Here is a 19,367-nt window from a genome sequence, read left to right on the forward strand (position 1 = left end):
GACAGTTGCAGTGTTATACAGACTTGCCCGTTAAAACCATTAGTACTCAACAACCTCTGTCCTTTGGCAAGGATCCACCCCACTTGTCAGCAGGCACCATGATATCTTAACAGACAAGGCAGCATGCGGCCAGGAGAGCAGTACATCTGAACACCACCATGTAATACTACAGACAAAAATGAACCAAAACTCTAGACAAATGCAAACCACTAGTTCACTTTAGAGGCAACAGTCATTTCCTTCAAATCAAACATACTTAATAGTATTTCAAAAATATAAAAGGTGGTAAAGTAAAACAAAGAAGCAGGCCATGAACATTATTTTTAAAATTAGTACAAAATTCACAATAATGTACTAATTTCAGCACTAAAAAATAAACTTTTGCCATGTAAGAGAAGCTCTCGTGTCCTAATTGAAATTTAGCTGTGGGATGCTGAGGTGATGTTTTCCAAAGTGGTACTGGTGAAAGGCCTTCTTATTCTCCATTGGACCCCTGTTCATTCATCCTGCAGTCGCTGGACAGAAATGTACGGACCCGAAAATTCAGATGGCTAAAAACACCTACCAAAACACTTTTAAAGTGGATTGGTTTCTCAACTCAACCTACATCTCAGCTGCACAGTTATGCCAGCATAGTGGAGAAGACATCATGATTCTTAAGTCACACCAATGAATTACTAACATGTCCATTGCTATCATATCTCATACCTTTTATCTACCAGTGAATTCTGTGTCTCTCGAACTATCAATAAATTTCTTTTCAAGTTTAACACTTCAGTGCATTTTACAATAAGGCTGATTGCATTTCTCTACCTTTTACCTACCATAGATAGCATAACCAACAGTTAACGAACTAGTCACAATTTGATTTGTAAGTATGATGCTAATTGTTTCCATTGTTACCCTTACCTCAGAAACTTAGTTCACCTAAAAATAAGTCAAATAAATCAGAAAAAGTGTAAGTCAAAGTACTGGCTCCACTGCAAATTACTGTCAAAATTTCTCTTGAACTTCAAACAAGTCACGATTTCACGCTCAGTTTGTAAATATTCTTATGCTCATGTAACTTGTATACAGCTGTCATCTCTGTTTCCATGTCTACCTTTCCTTATTAACATTTTATTTAGATATCAATGATATTGTTATCAACACAAAGTGTAGCTACACTGATCTTCATTGATACAGTGTTATCTCAAAACACTTGTACCTGTTAATAGCATAAAAGAAAACGGTGCATGGTAACAGTGTGCCTGAAATGCAGGATTAACCTAAGAAGTAGCAAAGATGAAAGTAGTGCTTTTGTAAATTAGTTACATAAAAGGAAAACAGAAAATGCACCAGTAGGAGATAGAAGTATCTAGGACTGAATTTACTGCCACAAGAAAGGGTTCTCACAGCAAGATTTATAGAGAAGAAGGAGAAAAGGGGTTTTTACACGGTGGCACAAGTAAAAGGGAACTCCAGGTGCCTACTAGAAAGATTAAGATTTGAACAGTCTCTCTCGCATGATATTGTTAAGTATCTGTAAGGATGTGATATGTGTATTAGCTTGGTTCTGGACTAACCACAGTTACAAGGATGTGTCATTTAGAAGAAGATATTATTTGTTCTGAAGAGGTATGTCTGAAAATGGCCTTAGAAAGATTATTCCAAAGGAACACCGTCATATCAGAAATCCTTATTTACAACATAATAGTTTTACCCCAATCAATTTTAAAATGGAAAGACTCTCAAAAGGCTATCTCATTTTTAATATACATCATGTTATTTATGGTACACAACAAACTGTGCGACTAGTCAGGAGACTAATTTTTACTTCCTAGCACTTTCACAGCAGTGCAAGTACATTACTTTGACATAGAGCTTTATGCTAGTGGACTGGAAGGTCCATTTTCTGCCCCCAAAGCAGAGATTTTGACTATTCATGGTTTATGTCCTTTGTCTTTTGCAGCTGTCTGTTAAATACTTGAAAACTGTTGTGTCCGTTACGTCTCCCTTTAGTCTTCTTTTCTCTAAGCAATACCACTCCTTCAGTTTCTCTGCTAGACATCCACCCTGCACCTCTTGTTACTCTGCCCTATGCTAGCATTCAGTATCTCTCTTAAACTGCAGCAGAGTTAGTAGGATTTAGTTGAAGGCTGGTTTCAGACATAGAAAAAGCACTGGTGTAGGTTTTTACATACAGAAGAAGTAGGCTGTCACAGCATGAACAACTGCAGGGGGTGACAAAACATTCCTGGAGGAGTTTTGTACATTGCCCATGCCTTCCTCCCAGTGTAGGTAACAGTCAGCTGGTTGAAAACTAATTTAGACAACAGCCTGTGTCTCCTTTGTCTCTACAATAACCAGCAAAATGTCGGACCTGCTGAAGTCCAACCTGCTAAGGCACGCCTCAGGAGACGTGGAGTGGTAGCTGCTTTAGTAGATGAGGCGTGGTAGGTACTGCTGCAGAGAGAAGCAGTAATTCCCACTCACTTGGTCACTGTCCTAATCTCCAAAATGTTCACTGATCCTCTCCATTCCTCAAAGCCTGGAGCCACAAGGAACCCCCTGCAAGACCTCGCGCTATAGAGCACAAAATTCAGTTTTGCCTGCGCTATGGAAACATTGTGACCCCTTCTGGCTTTACTCAGCCAAGTAGAACAGACAAGATACTCATATATCTTGCAGAGTGATCCTGTTCGCACATCCCACAACGATGTCTGCCTTCTAACAGCATGATATTGCCTCGAGTCTAGGTAATTTTCTGCAAAATTGCTCATCTGATATTATCTTTATTACTAATCACCTCCCAAAATTAAGAAGAAACACTTTTAATCTAATAACAAAAAGCACATAAAACATCTGTACCTTTTAGCTACTGATCTTAGGTTTTACCGCATCATATTTAGGGGTCTAAATTACATGACAGTGCCTCGTTAAATTTTCCCATTAAGAAACATGATGATGAGATCAACTTGCTCATCCAGTAGTGTCCATAACCTGGATTAAATATAGTTTTTAAAAAATGATGCTTGTGGAGTAAACAGGAAGTATCTTCAAATTATTCTTTTCGCTTAAAACGTTATGTTCTTTGAATGTGTACAAATTCAATAAGAGCAAAGAAAAAAAATCTACAGAGTGCATAGATAGTAACTCTACAGCATGTCTCCCCGTCACTTCCATTTCACCTTCTTTCCCTGCCATTCTTTCCCTCTACCAGGTATTCATAAACTCTTCTTTCTCAGACTGTCCAATGTTCTTATTAATGTTGTGTTTCAAACTAATTTGAAAAGCAGACGCCCAAATGATACAACAAATTAAGTTAGGAGAACACAAATCTGTTCTCAGTCCCTGCACTGAGAACAGATTTATGTGACTGTTCAGTGTTTAAGGATAAGCCTGACTCAATGTAAGCACATATTTTTAAAAGACAAAATGTGTGCTTTAAATGAGCATGACCATAGGAAATGATTTCTGTAATTTCAGCTTCCTAAACACTTTTCCTTACATAATTTCATTGCCCCACTTTCTACCTTATATACATCTCCTAAGAGGTTCTGCATCATTTAAATCCCTGAAGTAACAGACGCATCATATGTATCAGCAGTAAACAACTTGAAAAGTCTGGGAAAAAAAGAAAGAAAATGAGAGATGTTTATTTGCATTACAGCTACTGAGAAATAACTGCTGTGGCTATGCACATCATGGCTGTGTGACTAGCCATGGCTAGTGGCTGCTGGCCAAGTAGCCTAGAGCAATCTTCATGCTGTTCTACACTGCGAAATAACCAGCCTGTGGTTACACAAATAACCTACACACTGATGGGCACGGAAATAAACACCTAGGTGTAATAATAACTACTTACACACCATCCTGGCACTCTGGTAGGCTGAGACAATTCCATTTCGATCAAAATATTACACAACTGATCATATTTTACAGATTTGCAAATAACTACAAGTTTTGGTGCTATTTTCAGTTCATTTGTAGAACTCAGATTTTATACAGATAAGAGAATTTACATGATGCAAATAAAAGTCTTTAAAGATACTTACTTGTATAATTATAGGCATAGGAAACAAAAATAAACATTTAATGTGAAAATATATTCTGAGGCATTCTTAAATTGTGGTCTCTCCACTTGATACAACAATCTTTAAATGTTTATTTCTGTATATTAATATGGATGGTCAATTTAAGTTTATATGAAAAGAGAAAAATGTGAAATCATTACTGTTAAATGAGATTCTTTTTGAGATTACAGGAATAAAATTATACTTAGCAAACTGTTACTGTCTAGTGAAGTCCGCTGGTGGCTCAGGTTCACAGGCACTGAGTAAAAATGCTGCACAGCCAGCCTCACTGTGGAAACATGTCCCCAAAAGTTTTCTTATTTATAGATGGCCTGACAGCACTTTCAAACTGCATCACCATCAATCTAAAAAAATCACAGGGCATATCATTAGTGCCTTAGGAGGTGTATTTTTCGGTTGCTCTTATTTGTCATCCATAGGGAGAACGAGATTGAAAGCGTAGGCTCCGTCTTACCCTCTGTGATGCACGTGACCAAGCACCCCAGGCACCTTCTATGCCAATAACTGCTGTAATACAGTGTTGAGTGTTCAAGCATATGCAGTCCTGTAGAGAGAAGGGAGTTGAACTGGAAAACTGGAAAACAACCCTTACCAACCCACCAGGTGCGACACAGGCGCAGGCAAGAGAGAGCAGGAATTCCTAGTACCATTCTGTTCTTGTAACTGTGTGAAGTGTGTACTTCCCAGACGTAACAGAACAAGAGCAAATAAAGTGATTTTCATTGCCATCTCTCAGGCAGGGCTCATCTCTGCTCACCTCTCCGAGAGGCATAATATACCAAGGCCCTATCCTGGGAGTGTATTAACATATATGGTGAACGTAAGAGTAGATTTCTACAGGGAATTTTTCAGATTTCCTTTTCAGTTCTGGGCTAGTTTTGGATTGTTCTCTCTACAGTTGCACCCCGTCTGTTGTTAACGACAGAGAAAAAGGAAAATAGAGAGGAGAAACCAAAACCGTGTTTGTTCATTTTCTGATAAATTCTCATACACCTGAGAGTGCATATGTGTGAAGCAACATAGAAAAGCTGGCATTTGGGCCCACTGCTTATCGTTCTAAACTAAAAATGTAACCTTGGAAATCTGTTAATTATCTCAAATCTGGGTTTTTTATTTATTTATTTACTGCAACTCACAGCATCAAGTGCCTAAAGCTGGCAGGCAGACTCTCTTTCATTTCAAAAATACAACAGTTCAAACAAATCCTATTCTCCACCTCTAGCCAGCCCTGTCTCTATCCCATGGCCACTTCTCCTTTGCTGAACAAGCTTCCAAAGGAATCTGGAAACTAACTTCTTTCAATTTGAATGGCAGGAATTTCTCTTCCACAAACCTTTTCCAGGATAATCACATAAAAGAAGAGTTCCTACTCCTTGCAGTCTTCTCAAACACACCAACCTATCTTTCAGCATCTTGCAGGTACCTTGTCAGGTATAAAACAGATTATGTTGAGCCTTTTTGGATAAAGACAGTACACGGACTTGTACCTTGTACCCCACAGATATCCTCAGCTACAGTGCATCACAGGCCATTGAATTTAATCTAAAATCCATTTACTGAGCTCAGAAATTTGTCTGTGACTGAGGCAAAATGTGCATTTAAATAATATGTCCCTGAAAGTCACCAAGTTTTAACTTGAAGGTGCGTGTAGAGGACCTGCTCTGTTGGCAGTTTGTTCCAGTGGTCAATCAATCAAACCCACAGCTGTGTCTTACGTATTTGAATTCGTCCATGGCTCTTGTTAAACCTTCCTTCACTAACTTAAAGAACTCTTTAGTTCTGATTTTTTTTCTCTGCAAAGGCACTCATGCAATGAGCCAAGTCACCACCTAGTGTTCTTCTTTTGGTAAGTTTGAGTCTTACATATTTACAAATACTTACGTATTTGACCTTGCAACCATTTCAATAATTTTTCTCACACCTTTGGCAGCTCCTTAAGGCATCTTTTCCAGTGTTTCAACATCCTATCAAAAGTATGGGTTTCAAAAACCGCATAATGATCAGACTGCTCTGCAGGACTTAGTGACAGAGTGGCACAGTCTTGCAATATAAATAACTTTAAAAAGGCCTCAGAGTCTTATAAGAAGTTATGCCTGATGCAATAAATAAGGACCAAAGAAGTTGTATTGGAGTAGTTCCGTATCATATTTATATGCTTTCTTCACTTAAAAGTGACCTCCCATTTTCCCAGGGGAAAAAAACCCAAACATAAAAGCAAGCAGGCACATTTCTCATTTTGCATCTTTATCTTGTGCAGAAGGATCCAAGTAACTCTTGAAACTTGCAGGCTTCACGTTCAGACCAGCCTCATAGCTGCCGGGCCGTAGGAGCTATCTATCGTACCACCCTCCGGCCCCAGGGGGGGTGAATTGACCCCCTGGTAGCAAGGCCAGTCCAGTCACACTGCTGGTGTCCCCTCACTCCACACTGGGGACTCAACGTCCTCCCGCCTGAGGGGTCTCCTCTCTCCTTTGGTCCCTTCTCAGGCCTCACCGAGAGCCACGCGGATGCGGCCACGCCAGGGGGGCGTGGGTGGGACATGGCACACGGTACGTGACCCCCGGGAGCGATGGAAGGGACAAGTCCCTGTCACGTCGCCGGCGGCCCCCTCAGCAGCGGCGACCCTTGAGGCGCCCTGAAGAGACCGCTCGCGCCACCCGCCGGATCGGTGGCGGGAAGAGAGAGGGGCGCAGCGCGCGCGCACACAGGGGAGTGCACATCACCGCCCGCCCCATTGCCTCCTGGGAGCTGTAGTTCTAGCGCCCGCCTCTTGTAGGTACCGCCTGCTGGGTCATAGAGCCCATGCGTGCCCGGCTAGAGCGCCGCTGCTGAGCGTCGAAGCGGAGCGCCGCGCCCCCCGCGGACAGGCGGTGCGGGGCTGGACAGGGCCGGGCGGGGAGGCGGGGCCGGGCCGGGAGGTGCCCGCCGTAGCTAAGCGCCGCGCACCGCTGCACGGCCGCGGGGACCGCCTCACCGGAGCCGGGCTGAGCCGCCGGGCGGGTGAGGCTGCTGGCTGTGGCGGGGAGGAGAGGGAACGGGCGGGCCGCTGGGGGAGGTGGGGAATATCGGTGCGGGCGGGCTCGCGCAGGGAGCGGCGGGTCGCTGGTGCGGGCGGGTGGCGGCGCGGGGGAAGCGGCGCGGGCGGGCGGGTTTGGGCGCTCTCTCTTGCCCCTTGCCGTGGCCGCCCGGTGCCCCGCCGCGGCGGCGGTTGCCGGAGGATCCCCCGCAGCGTCTCCTCGGCCCCCCGCCGGCTGCCCAGAGGGGCTGGGGACAGGCGGCGTGTTTCACCGGGCATCCCGGCCTGCCCGCAGGGCTGTGGCAGTAGCGTGACACCTGCTCCGGGGGAGCTCGGCCTTTGCCGGGCCGGGGAGGGTGCGAGGGCGTGAGGCGAGGCCCGGGGCGGCTGCGGAGGGGGCTGCCCACCGGTAAGGAGCGGTTGGTGGAGCCTCGCCGGTGGCGGCACGTCTCGATGCCCCGAGCGGCACGGCCTGCGCAGCTGGAAGGGGTGGTGGGCCGAGTGACGGGGGTTGGGGCAGGAGGTGGCTGGAGTGTGATGGCCAGGGGGTGTCTTGCTGCTTTTGCTTTTCCAGGTCTGCTGGGGATAGCGTAAAACCTCCCTCGTATCACAGGAAACTATCCAGATGGCCCAGGAGGCTTAGTATCTGGGCATATCTTATGAGGCCCGTTATCATCTCCCTTCCATTAGTAAGTATTGCCCAGCAGTGTATGCGTGATTCAGAGTACCAAAGAACAAACAACTAACATTTTGGTCTTCCTGCAAGTGGTGGTTGCTTAACGAGATTGAGGACAGTTACACTGGAGTTTAGAGGAGAGCCAGGTAGGTGGTGAAGTTGATTGGGAAGTATCTCAAGCGCTTTCTTACCGTGAGGCAGGATCCAGTGTACTTAAACTTATCCCTGACAGACATTTACCTAATTGGCTCTTACAGATCATGAAATTCATGGAGTGCCTTCTCCCCTTCGCCAAGGTAACCTGCTTCAATGCTTAGCTATCATTTATAGTTAGAATTTTTCCTTAATAGCTGACCTAAATCTCCTTTGTTGAAACTAAGCTGATTATTATCCTGCGCTATGCAGAGTAGACCTGGAGAACAATGGATGAGTGTTCTCTTGTCAGCAGGCTGGTGGGTGTTTGCAAGTTTCCACTCACAATCTTCTCCAAACTGAGTGAACCAACTTCTCGTGTTTCTCTGGTCCCTGAGCTCTGTTAAGCATTTCCATCATCCTTGGACTGTTAAACTCAGAACTAGGTGCAGTACTCCAGTGGAGGTACTGTTGGCTCTGAGGAAGTGGGGTAATTATCTCCCTTGTGTATGGCATCCCTCTTAAAAAACATGCCAGAATGATACTGTCTTATTTGGCAATATTCTCACATTACTGAAATATTCAATTTGTGATCCAGTGTAAGCCAGATCCTTTTTTGCTATCCTGCTACCCAGGGAATTATTGCTGAAGATGTATCCATGTTGTTTGTTTTTGGTTTTTTTTTTCCTTTACTAAGTATATAATTTTGCACTTGTTATTAGTTTGAGAAGAAGTTATCCTGACCATCATAACATAACTTTTTCTATCTAATTTTAGTCTCTGAAATGTGCTCTTCCAATCCCCTTCCTCTAAGTTTGGGGTCATCCACAAATAGTTAATTAAAATACTGAGTAGTGTCAGGCCCTGCATGTTGTGATAAACCCTTTCAGTTTGACAGTTTGACTTTCTCAAACACTTTCTTCTTGTTTTTCATGTTTCCTACTAAAGCTGCAGCTCATTCTGTGCCATGGCTTTGCAGCTGAGCCAAATCCTACAGAGAATCTTAAGTGAGGAAACCATCAATTCCTTTGAATTGGCTTCTGTGCAGAGTAGGGATTGCTCACAGCTCAAAACTAGAAATATGTGTAAAATCCTGAACCCTTCTGAAATTTTGGTGCCTTGCATATGGCTTCTGGATGTCCCAGACACCTGGTTACACATTACGGAGAATAATGATTGCTGGAAGTTTCCCGTTCTCCCTCTTGAAGCTGTTACGCTATGTAGAGAGAACTGAAAAGGCTTTTCTTGAGACATCAGGCAAATCACGTAACCCATTTTTCAAAAATAGTGGAATGAAAGTTTTCTGTGGTTTTACTTCATGCCTATAAGACAGTAATTTCTACTTTGCAGGACACTATGAAAATAACTACTTCTAAAGCGATATCCAAATGATTTAAAATGTCCCCAGAATTACTGCAGATATTAAAAAAAAAGCATTTAAAAATGTATGTATATTTTTGTATGGATATTCAGGTATGTGGAAATACCAGCCCACAGGCATAGTCTTTCCTCCCTTCAACCCAACAAACAGTAGTGAGCTACCAGGTGGTTTGCGAACTGTAACAAAAAGGTTCACTTAGGAATCACTAGGAAGAGAGAAAAAAATAACCACTGCATTAAAGGATGTTGAAAATTGTGACTCATTCATATGCTATCATAGTGTGGCTCGTGCCTGAAGTAGATGGGTCTGCCCCCCCTCCCCGTGTTCGAAGTTCTTTTAAATTCTTTTCTCATTCATTTCCTCAGAAAAATCTGCTTTGATCCTAACTTTCTTCAAAATTGCATTTGCTTTTTTAGAGAGCCTTCTGGAATAACTATACAAATGCCTCATTCTCGCCCACTTAATACAGGATCAGATTTATAGATAATGCTTGGTTATACTTGTAAGGGATTACTTTATCTGATTGCAAATGGTCCCTGAAGCTGAGAGTGAGAGGCGATATTTTGAAAATTTTTAATACTGAAGTCATTGGAAAATATTCTGAGAAGCAGCAACCTGTCAGTTAGAATGACAGGACTGGTCTTGTGATGAAAATGCAGCAGACTAAGCCTATGTAAATGGCAAAGTTTCTTTCTCTTAAAATTGCATTCACTGTGGAAACATCATAAACAAAAAATTCTATGGTTGGGGATTAAGCATAGATGAACATTATTTGTATATTGACTTCACTGGGAGGAAGACTGACCGCATTGGCAGGGTCATAAGCTAAATAATCGTACAGGTATTGACCTCTAGCCTCTACAATAATTTTTTTTTTCTTTTCATTCTAATTTGTTTAGATGTCTCACATTAAAAATCATGGAGCTAGGAAAGGCGAAGCTTCTAAGAACTGGCCTTAATGCCTTATACCAAGCAATTCACCCTGTGCATGGTATTGCCTGGACAGATGGGAAACAGGTGATACTAACTTCTTTACACCTTCATAATGGAGAACCAAAATTTGGTGACTCGAGTGTTGTCGGTCAGTTTGAACATGTCCATGGGCTCTACTGGGGCCCGTGTCCCCCTGATGCCCCAGCTCTGCTTGCTGTTCAACATAAAAAGCATATCACCATTTGGCAGCTCTGTTTCAATGTTACAGAAAGGAATAAGCTCTTAGTTTCTCAGATATGCGACATCAGCGAGCCGTTTCCAGTGCTCCCCCAAGGGTGTGTGTGGCATCCGAAGAAGGAGATCTTGGCTGTGCTAACTACACGGGATGCCTCCGTCTTACACTCTGTTCATCTCAACAACTCAAGAATTAAAGCAGATATTAAAGGCAGCGGCCTCATCCACTGCGCTTGTTGGACGAAGGAAGGCAATCGCTTAGTAGTGGGAGTAGGCAGTGCCCTTCATTCTTACTTGTGGGATGATGCTCAGAAAACACTGAATGCTTGTTCTTTTTGCCCGATCTTTGATGTAGGAGGCTACATCTGTGCTGTGGAAGCTACTCTGAATTTCCAAGTTGCTGTTGCCACCGAGCTTCCTCTAGACAAAATCTGTGGCTTAAATGCTGGCGTTGCATTTGAAGTTCCGGCGAGCATTGAAACAGAGTCCTTCCCCTCACAGTCCAGCTTATGTGGTGAGGAAGAGTATTCCATGGATGGGGGGAAAAAATCACTGGACTCTGAGAAGCCGTTATCTGTTGTTACATCTCCTGTGGATCTAACTCACATACTTTCTAGCAAGCAGGGTGCTGATTCCAGTCCTCTTCTTCATCTGAGGCCCAAGGACTACCTAACAGGAAGTGGCCAAGATTCTTCACATCTCATCTTGGTGACTTTTGAAAGAAAGGTTACCTCTACCAAAAAAGTTAGCATCCCAGGCATTCTGGTTCCTGATATAATGGCTTTTGACCCCAAAATGCAAACTGTGTCGGTTGCCTCCAATACTTGTAACGTTATTTTAGTCTATTCACTGACTTCTGCCAATTTACCCAATATTCAACAAATTCAGCTAGAGAAAAATGAGAAACCAAAGGGTCTGTGCTTCTTGACCAATAAATTGTTACTGATACTGGTTGGAAGACAAAAATTCACTGACCCTGCATTTCTTCCCTCTTCAAGATCAGATAAATACATGATCCGATTGATGATTAAGGAACTAATATTTGAAATGGGTCCATCTGCATCAGTTAATGGGAGCTCCAGTTTGAACCTTTCAAACATACCTCATGATCTCTCTACAGATGTTCACCCTCTCAGCCGTGGACTTGTGATACCAGATCGTGCTGCCATTCAGTCCCCTACCAGCAGAAGGAAACTCATTGAAGAAATTAAGAGTCCTCTTTATGAACAAAGCTTGTCATTGAACATGAGTGACCTCAAAGATAAAAAGATTTCCATGAATTTTCCTCCAGCTGTTGAGTCTCTCGATGCCGAACCAGTTAATCGGACTGCGGCACTGTCTGCCACATCGCTGGCATTTTCTAACAAGCCAACATCTCCAAAAAGGCAGGCAGAGGCAGCTTCCAAAATACCAAATTCTTACAGGAATAGCCTATTCAGTGAAAAGGAGGCGAGTTACTTTTTGAAAAATGTAGAAAAACTGTCTGGTAACTTCACAGAATTACAGCATCACCTCTGTGAATTAACTGAGCTGCTAAAATCTGGGAAGAGAAATCCTCCAGTGTACCCATCTTCTCAGGAACCCTCTTTTATTAACATCACCTGCCAGGTAATTTCAATATTGAAGCCTTAATGATAAAATCTGTTTATGGATGTATGTTCTTTGTACAGATTTAAAACATGAACTTTTGTCAGATCATGCGCAGGAAGGATGACATCCTATGAATGTTTAGTACATGCAAATTTGGTGCATATGAATGATCTCACTGCATGCAGGTGAATCCGATAGGAGTCTTATTTAGACTTATTTAGGCTTTATGTAAGCCTGGCTTGGTTTTGTTGTCCTTCTTCCCTACTCTTCCTGTAATTGCACCTCAGTCCCTATTTACAGTTCTTTTAAAAGTACATATTTGTGTTTTCTCTGATGGGAGATAGAATGAGGGAAATATTTCAGATAATTTTTTAAACTAAGCTTAAAATAATGTATCTGAAATTGTTGCCATTTCAGATGGATGCTGTAGTAGTGCTTTCATTCTTGCAGTTATCTGTACCAGTGGTAAAACCAGAGCATTTCTGGGAAAAAAAAGACCATTCTCATGTAATGGTCAATAGGATTAGATTTCCATCCTGTTCCTGTACGTGGGACTAATGTTACAAGTCCCATTCCTTTGCAGGCTTTCAGTGTTTTTAAAGCGATGTAATATTTGGGAATGTGCAGCTCCCTGTCCCCACCTCGCACTGGGCTGAGCTCGTTGGCTCTGACCCGGGCAAGCGTACCTTCTCCTTCTGCACAGATCTCTGGTGGGGCTCCAGAGAACCCACGCATGACAGCTCAGTTGCAGAATTAAAGACTTGTATGAAGTTCTAGGAAGGTGATGTTTTTCCTAGGCAACTTCTGAAGTTTTCTGTTTAGAAATTTAGACAAGTGCAAATTTCCATGTATGGGAATTGGTATCAATCTCCTGTCCTCCTGTGAGGACAACTAAAATAATGGAGACTGAAACAAAAAAAGAAAAATGCTTTGGCTCTGAAACTGAAATGTTGCTAATTAGTATTGAGAGCGCTGTCTGAGAAGGAAAGAGATCCCTAGGGACACAATAGATAATTCCATTAGCATAGCTTAAAAATGGATTTAAAATCAAATTTCATGTGAAAGACACTTTCCTTGGCTGAAAGAAGGCACTTCCAAATCTCATGCTAGAAAGTGTAAGTTACCTGATCATCAAAACATGGCACAAATCTACTAGGTCTCTTCTATAATTCAGATTAATAAACCTTAGTCAATATTCAAAGTCATTTAAACTGTCGTTTTCCTTTCAATAAGCTCTTATTTTTCAGCTTACTATTGCAAAAAATTATTACTCTCAACTTTTGTAGCATTCAACTCTTAGGTTCTAGATCATATTCCCTCACTCTCTTCACTGTTTTCCATTGTAAACATTTAATAATTGTAATAACTCTAATTTTTCTAGCTGTCTTAAATCTTAGATATATATGGGGCATTACTCTGAAAAGTGAAAGTTTCCCTCAGCACATCTGATGTCTCGTTTATCTATCTGAGGTGTTTGTTTAGAAGCCTACTTTAATTTTGAAGTAGCACAAATTTTTGTTATGTTTTTGTATTCAGCTCTCTTTTTACATATAGTTTGAAACTGAGTTATATATCAGCTTGTCTTGGTGTTCCAAGAGCTAGATTAGCTACGCTTGCGTGGAGGTGCTTCACAAATTAAAGTGATGCTACAATTTTACCTACATATTTTGATCCCTGATGATTTGTGGCGAGAAAAGCATTTGACTCCTGAGTTACAAGTGACATTGGAAAGTCTGGCAGAAAATGCTGTGGTTTAACTTTAGTCAGAGTATATTTGATTCAGAAATCGTTAACAGGCGAACAGGGATCCTCACCTCGTGCGCTGAGCCCTGATCGTTTCTCTGCTGCCCGAGTTACTAGCTGTATTTTACAAAATGTTGAGGAAACCCAAAATATCCCAAATAAGCAGTGTCTTTGAGAGGGCAGAGTTTATCAGTGCAGGGGGCAAAGAGCATGCGTGCATCTCCAACCTCCCCTCTGCCATATGCCCTCCTTGTGGGTGGATGGGTCCAGCCACAGCGTGGAAAAGGAGTCAGAATTTACTTCGTCGTGGTTTTGTCATGACCTAGAGATGTTATCGAGGCTTCCTTGGGAAGTGACATGGTTGTGTGAATTTTATCCTATGCAAAGACAGAGTTTGTAGTTTTGGTTTTTGCAGATTGTAAAAATGCTTTGCTCTGCCCTGCCCCGTGCGGGATATTCTTTGAAGACATGTTTTGGATTTTAAGGCTTGGGGCAGTGATGGTCAAGGGAGAGACAAACAAGCCCTTCTGATTTGTTAGCCCGTTCTTCGTCCCAAACATTCACGGGCAGGAGTTCTCACCTCTTCTGAAGTCGTGGGTCAGGGAGGGGGGAGGATGGAAAACCTGCAGCTTTACAGACTCCCCAGGAAAATGTCCCTCACAGGTGGTAAGGATGAGAGTCAGGATTGTGCTGTGGATGAAGCTCATGGTTTCTTCAGCAGCAGCGTATGATTTCCTCTCTTGTTGTTCTGACACATGCTGAATTAGCACAGTTACTTGCTGCTATCACTCACAGGTCATCTCTCTGAGAGCTGAGACTTAAAGTATAAATCTTGCAAATGGGTCTGAATGAATGTCTGTAGTATTTGACTTTCTGTAAATGACATAGTTGAAGGCATGTCTGTGATCCTGTTTTGATTAATGCCATTTTGACATCTCTGGTTAAATATACATCACGGTATCTAATGATTCTTTCTTGAATTTACAGAAGCAGCTTTCCAGAAGTGACTCAGATGAAAGGCGAGCTGTTATTCTTTGTGGTGGTAAACTCCGTCTAAATATAGTCCAGCAGATATTTAATCTCTCTCTTGTGGAAATGCAACATGGTATGTTGTAATTATCCAATAATACAAATGCTTTGAACACATGCGGCATTCTCAGTGAGCAGTAGCAATATGCATAATCCCATCTGGAAAAAACCCAAGGAATAAATAATGAAAGATGATTAATAAAAGTTTGCTCATTTGTTTTATAGCATAAAGATTCTTCTCTGGGCTTTTACTGAGAAGAATCTTTACATTATAAAAAAAAAAAAAAAAGAGCAAACTTTTACGTATTGATGCCCCCTTACCAAGTGGCTAGTTATACGGGAAAATTACTGTCACCCAGTATTTTATTTCTGTTTTCAGCTGTTCTCAATAGAGACGTCTGAGTAAGGAGGAGGTTAGAGCTGACTGGTGGTTTTGGAATACAGTTTTCTATATTTTAATCTGTAGTTCCAGCATCTGGTGGTCTTTAAGAAATCCTATAGTTTTTTTATAAACACAAAAGTAGCTCTCTGAATTTTAGCAGTGCATGTCATTTCAGTTTTTGCTATGAAGAAAACTACCTTTCTTATTGCTGTGGTCTTCTCTGCTGTTACCCGTTCATCCCATGCACACCCTGCGTGCCTGTGTACCTGTCAATTCTAAGTGTCTTACTTTTGACAAAGGTAGAAAACATACTTTTGGGATATGATCTCTCACTGCTACAGATATTCTCTGTACTATATTCCAGCTACTTGCCTACCGCATCTGCTGTCTGCCAACTTGCAGATTACTGAGCAGCTATCCCAAAGCCTTAAGGCTGCTGTTCCTACCATCGTGCAAGTTTCCTTTTTCTTTAAGTAGTTGTTGGAATATGTTTAGTATTCCAATGCCTAGATAAAACTGTAGTCAGTTAATTCACTAGCAATCGGATCTTGAAAAGGTTCTTACCGCTATCTCACGCTAGTTTAGTAGTAGCACAACCCAGAACGGTGTGATGTACCCAGTGATAACGGTAGGCAGTTTTGTAGATACTGACCTCTTAATTTTTCAGACTGAGATTTTATTTTGAGCTGTAAGACTTGAACAACTTCTCTTTCTGGCAAAAGAAGTTGTCCCCATTACCTGCACTAGTTTCGACTTCTCATTTTTAGCTTAAAAATGTAAACTTAACAGAATTGGTTGCCCAGGATTGAGTAATCATCATGCATACGACTAGCCTTACTAGATAAATTTTAAAAGCAAACAGTGTTACAGTAGGTTTCTTTATTAATTTTACAAATATTACTAGATAAACAGACAAAGTAGGAATGGTATTTTTAAATTCCTGAATTGTGCTGATTTTAAAGTTTGGTCCAAATGAGGTATTAAGCCAAAAGATTAAAGGGTTGCATGCTTTTAAGCTACAATCTTCTCATGACCTTACCTGTGACATGAAGTTACATAATGTAATTTTACAAACAGCTGGAAATGTTTCTCTGAATTCCCTCACCCCCCACGAGCTCTATTTTATTTCTTCTTCAACTTAATGGATGGAAGTATTAAATTTTTCTGGTTTATATGAATTGGTAGAAGTCAGTATTTCGGATTCAGTAAACAATTTGAAATTGTACAAATAATGCTAATGATGATGTGAAGTCAAATAGCAAATGGACCAGAGACGTGGGGTTTGTACAGCGTAGTACGGTATTTCTTCCTTGTATTTATTGGAATTAATTATATTGAAATTACATAATAGAGGCAGTTCCTAAATTGTTTTATGATATTAATTTGTCATTTAATTTAATACATTTCTGCTTTTTACAGTATCTGCACAGCTTAAGCACTGTAAAGTAGCTTATGAATACCTAATTAAAAACAAGTCTCGATGCTTATGAATTCTGTTCAGAATTTCATTCCTCCTCCTTATTTGAAGCGTGCATTTATTATAGGCTCATCTCATAGTGGAAAAATTGGTCAGAAAGCTGTTTTGTGTAGTTGTTAACTGTCCTTTATTTTTGAGATTATACAACCTGTATCTCCCCATACTTTTTTGCTAGAAAAACTGTAAACATACAGAAGCATTTAATTTTAGAAGAAACGTTTTATACCTTGAACATACCTAACTACAGGAAAACTTATAAACAGACATTTATGCATCTTCACAGGTTCATCTTGGATTGTTCTCACAGTGGACAGCGAGGGCTTTGTTCCGTTAATGTTTACATCCACACAGGAGATAGTCGTAAGAGATGCCAGTACGAAAGGCTACAGTGCCCGTTCTTCCAAAACTTTGGACATCATCAGTTCTACAGAAGGGTGTAGACCCACTTCTTCTGAAAGTCTGGATATCACGAGTTCTTTGGAAGGCCTCAGAGACTGCTCCCCCAAGGCTTTAGACAGCAGCAGTCCTTCAGAACAGCCCAGCAGTAAAATGTGATTTTTGACAGTGATTTTGTAATGTCTGTCTTATGACGGGAGACTTACATTTACTGTGTAGGACTGCAAATTCTAAACAACAGTCTGTCTCAAATCTCTGTTGGATTTCCATAATTTTTGTGTCGCATATCACTGTAAATTATTTATTTGATCCTTGGAAACATTAACTTTTTTTATACTAAGCAGTGTTTTTTAAATATGCCTTTTGCAGTATAGACCAGGTCTTTGTATCAGTGGTTGAAAACACGCATTCTTACAAGCTTCCGAGCTAAAGTCTCCATCTTGGTCTTTAATATGTTGGTGTTTTTAGATGATAGTAAACTTGCATAATAAAGAAATCCTTGAAAACGCTGCATTGTCCCCCATTTCCTCACTTCTGTCAAAGCCTGAAATACTACACTGTTGTTATTTAGAAATAGTGCCTGCAGAAGCACACATGGTTTTGCACTGGTGTTCCTAAGGGTGTAAGCACTAGTTTAGGTATATGGAGTTTGGGACAATGTATGATCATGTGGAATATCCATAGTTGCTAGAAGCAAGACCTTTTTCCCCTCCTGTGCCTACCAATAATGCCTCTCTGTCCTTACTTCTCTGGGTGGATTTGGGGAGGTGGCCATCTTTTGTCATCTTTTGTGGTGGGTTGAGCCCAGCTGGCAGCTGAGCCCCCACCCAGCTGCTCACTCCCTCCCCTGTGCAGGACCAGGCAGAGAACAACTCATGCGTTGAGATAAAGGCAGTTTAATAGGTAAAACAGAAGCTGTGTGTGCAAGTGACGCAAAATAAGGAGTTGATTCAGTACGTCCCGTCGGCAGGCAGGTGGTCAGCAGCTTGTGGGGAAGCAAGGCTCCATCATGTTCAAGGCTTCCACCTGCCCTACTGGAAGGTGTCCCTGCCCATGGCAGGGGCGGCTGGACTAGGTAATCTTTAAGGTTCCTCCCAACCCACACCATTCTGTGATTCTATGGATAGCAGTTATTTGGAAAATGAGCGCTGTAACTCTGAACATCCTCCCCTTTCTCGCAGCTTTTATTGCTGAGCACAATGTCACATGGTGTGGGATAGCCCTTTGGTCAGTTGGGGTCAGCTGTCCCAGCTGTGTCCCCTGCCAGCTTCTTGTGTACTCCCAGCCTACTCGCTGGTGGGACAGAGAGGAAAAAGCGAAAGCCTTGATGCTGTGCAAGCACTGCATGGCAGTCGCCGAAATGTCGGTGTGTTATCAACGCTGTTTTGGTTACAGATCCAAAGCACCATACAGGCTGCTATGAAGGAAACTCGCTCCATCCCAGCCAGACCCAGTACATCATTATAGGCATAAAATTACTTCAGTTACATTTGAATAACTAAATATTTGCTAGTTAATATTTCTAAACGTCTCTTGTCTTCATATTGAAATTTTTCCCTATTACCTTTGAAACAACGCTGTTCATGTTAACAACATTGCCTTCAGTACATCTGCTTTAATTATCATAGCTAGTAAGTGCTGAACGGGCAGAGGGAAGTCCAATAACCTTGAGAACATCCAATTTAAAGGCTGACAGAAGAAAATGTTCTATGGGCTTTTGTAGTGGGCGAGAGAGAGGAAATGCAAAGCTGAAATTTAGGAAACAGCGCAAGTTTACGTAGCATAGATTGCAGCACTGAAGAGAGTAATCCAAGATTGCTACCCATAAAATTAAAGCATGATAATATTAAGCAGTTTATCAGGCTTTCACAGTGGCACTTACTGCGTGAGAAGGAATCAAGTGACGAGATTATAGAATTGGAGCTGCTGTCTCAGGACTAATATAATCTCTTTTTTTTATTGCCTATTTGGGAATTTAGCCACTGTCAAAAAATCATCTGTCCACAAATTAGAATATTAAAGATACAACATTAGAGAAAGCTGCAAAGAGCACTCCGTGTTGTGTGGTGCAACTAGAAGTTAACAGCTTCTGATGAACAGGGGAGGAGGAAAACAGGTAAAACAATCTGGCGATTGTAGGCTCCATCCTGTACGTCACAAGCATCTGTTCTCGCTAACTGTCACTGTTTAATCAGGAGGTGGTCCACCATCACCGTTACTCTCACTAGGAAGTCACTGAACGCAGAGCCTCAGCACTGGGTGCGTGTTCAAAGCAGGCTGGATGCTGGGGATGGTCCGTGGT

At 41.8% G+C, this 19,367-nt stretch overlaps 1 protein-coding gene across 5 annotated transcripts; it reads left to right on the forward strand.

The window, feature by feature from the left end:
* Positions 1-6,913: 6,913 nt before the first annotated feature.
* Positions 6,914-17,576, forward strand: LOC142407989 (WD repeat and coiled-coil-containing protein). Of its 5 annotated transcripts, none has more exons than XM_075497826.1 (6): positions 6,919-7,076; positions 7,667-7,781; positions 8,026-8,064; positions 10,181-12,056; positions 14,769-14,886; positions 16,953-17,576. In XM_075497826.1, exons 4-6 carry the CDS (start codon positions 10,200-10,202, stop codon positions 17,222-17,224), a joined length of 2,247 nt encoding a protein of 748 aa, XP_075353941.1. In that variant the 5' UTR covers positions 6,919-7,076; positions 7,667-7,781; positions 8,026-8,064; positions 10,181-10,199; the 3' UTR covers positions 17,225-17,576. The 5 variants fall into 5 exon arrangements, with proteins under 5 accessions (XP_075353942.1, XP_075353943.1, XP_075353941.1 ...); XM_075497829.1 differs by lacking the exon at positions 8,026-8,064 and having other exon boundaries at positions 6,920-7,076; positions 10,181-10,962; positions 11,569-12,056; XM_075497827.1 differs by lacking the exons at positions 8,026-8,064; positions 16,953-17,576 and adding an exon at positions 16,270-16,921 and having other exon boundaries at positions 6,914-7,076.
* Positions 17,577-19,367: the final 1,791 nt, after the last annotated feature.

This window comes from Mycteria americana, chromosome 3, assembly GCF_035582795.1.
Source record: "Mycteria americana isolate JAX WOST 10 ecotype Jacksonville Zoo and Gardens chromosome 3, USCA_MyAme_1.0, whole genome shotgun sequence".
In the NCBI taxonomy this organism is placed as follows: Eukaryota; Metazoa; Chordata; class Aves; order Ciconiiformes; family Ciconiidae; genus Mycteria; species Mycteria americana.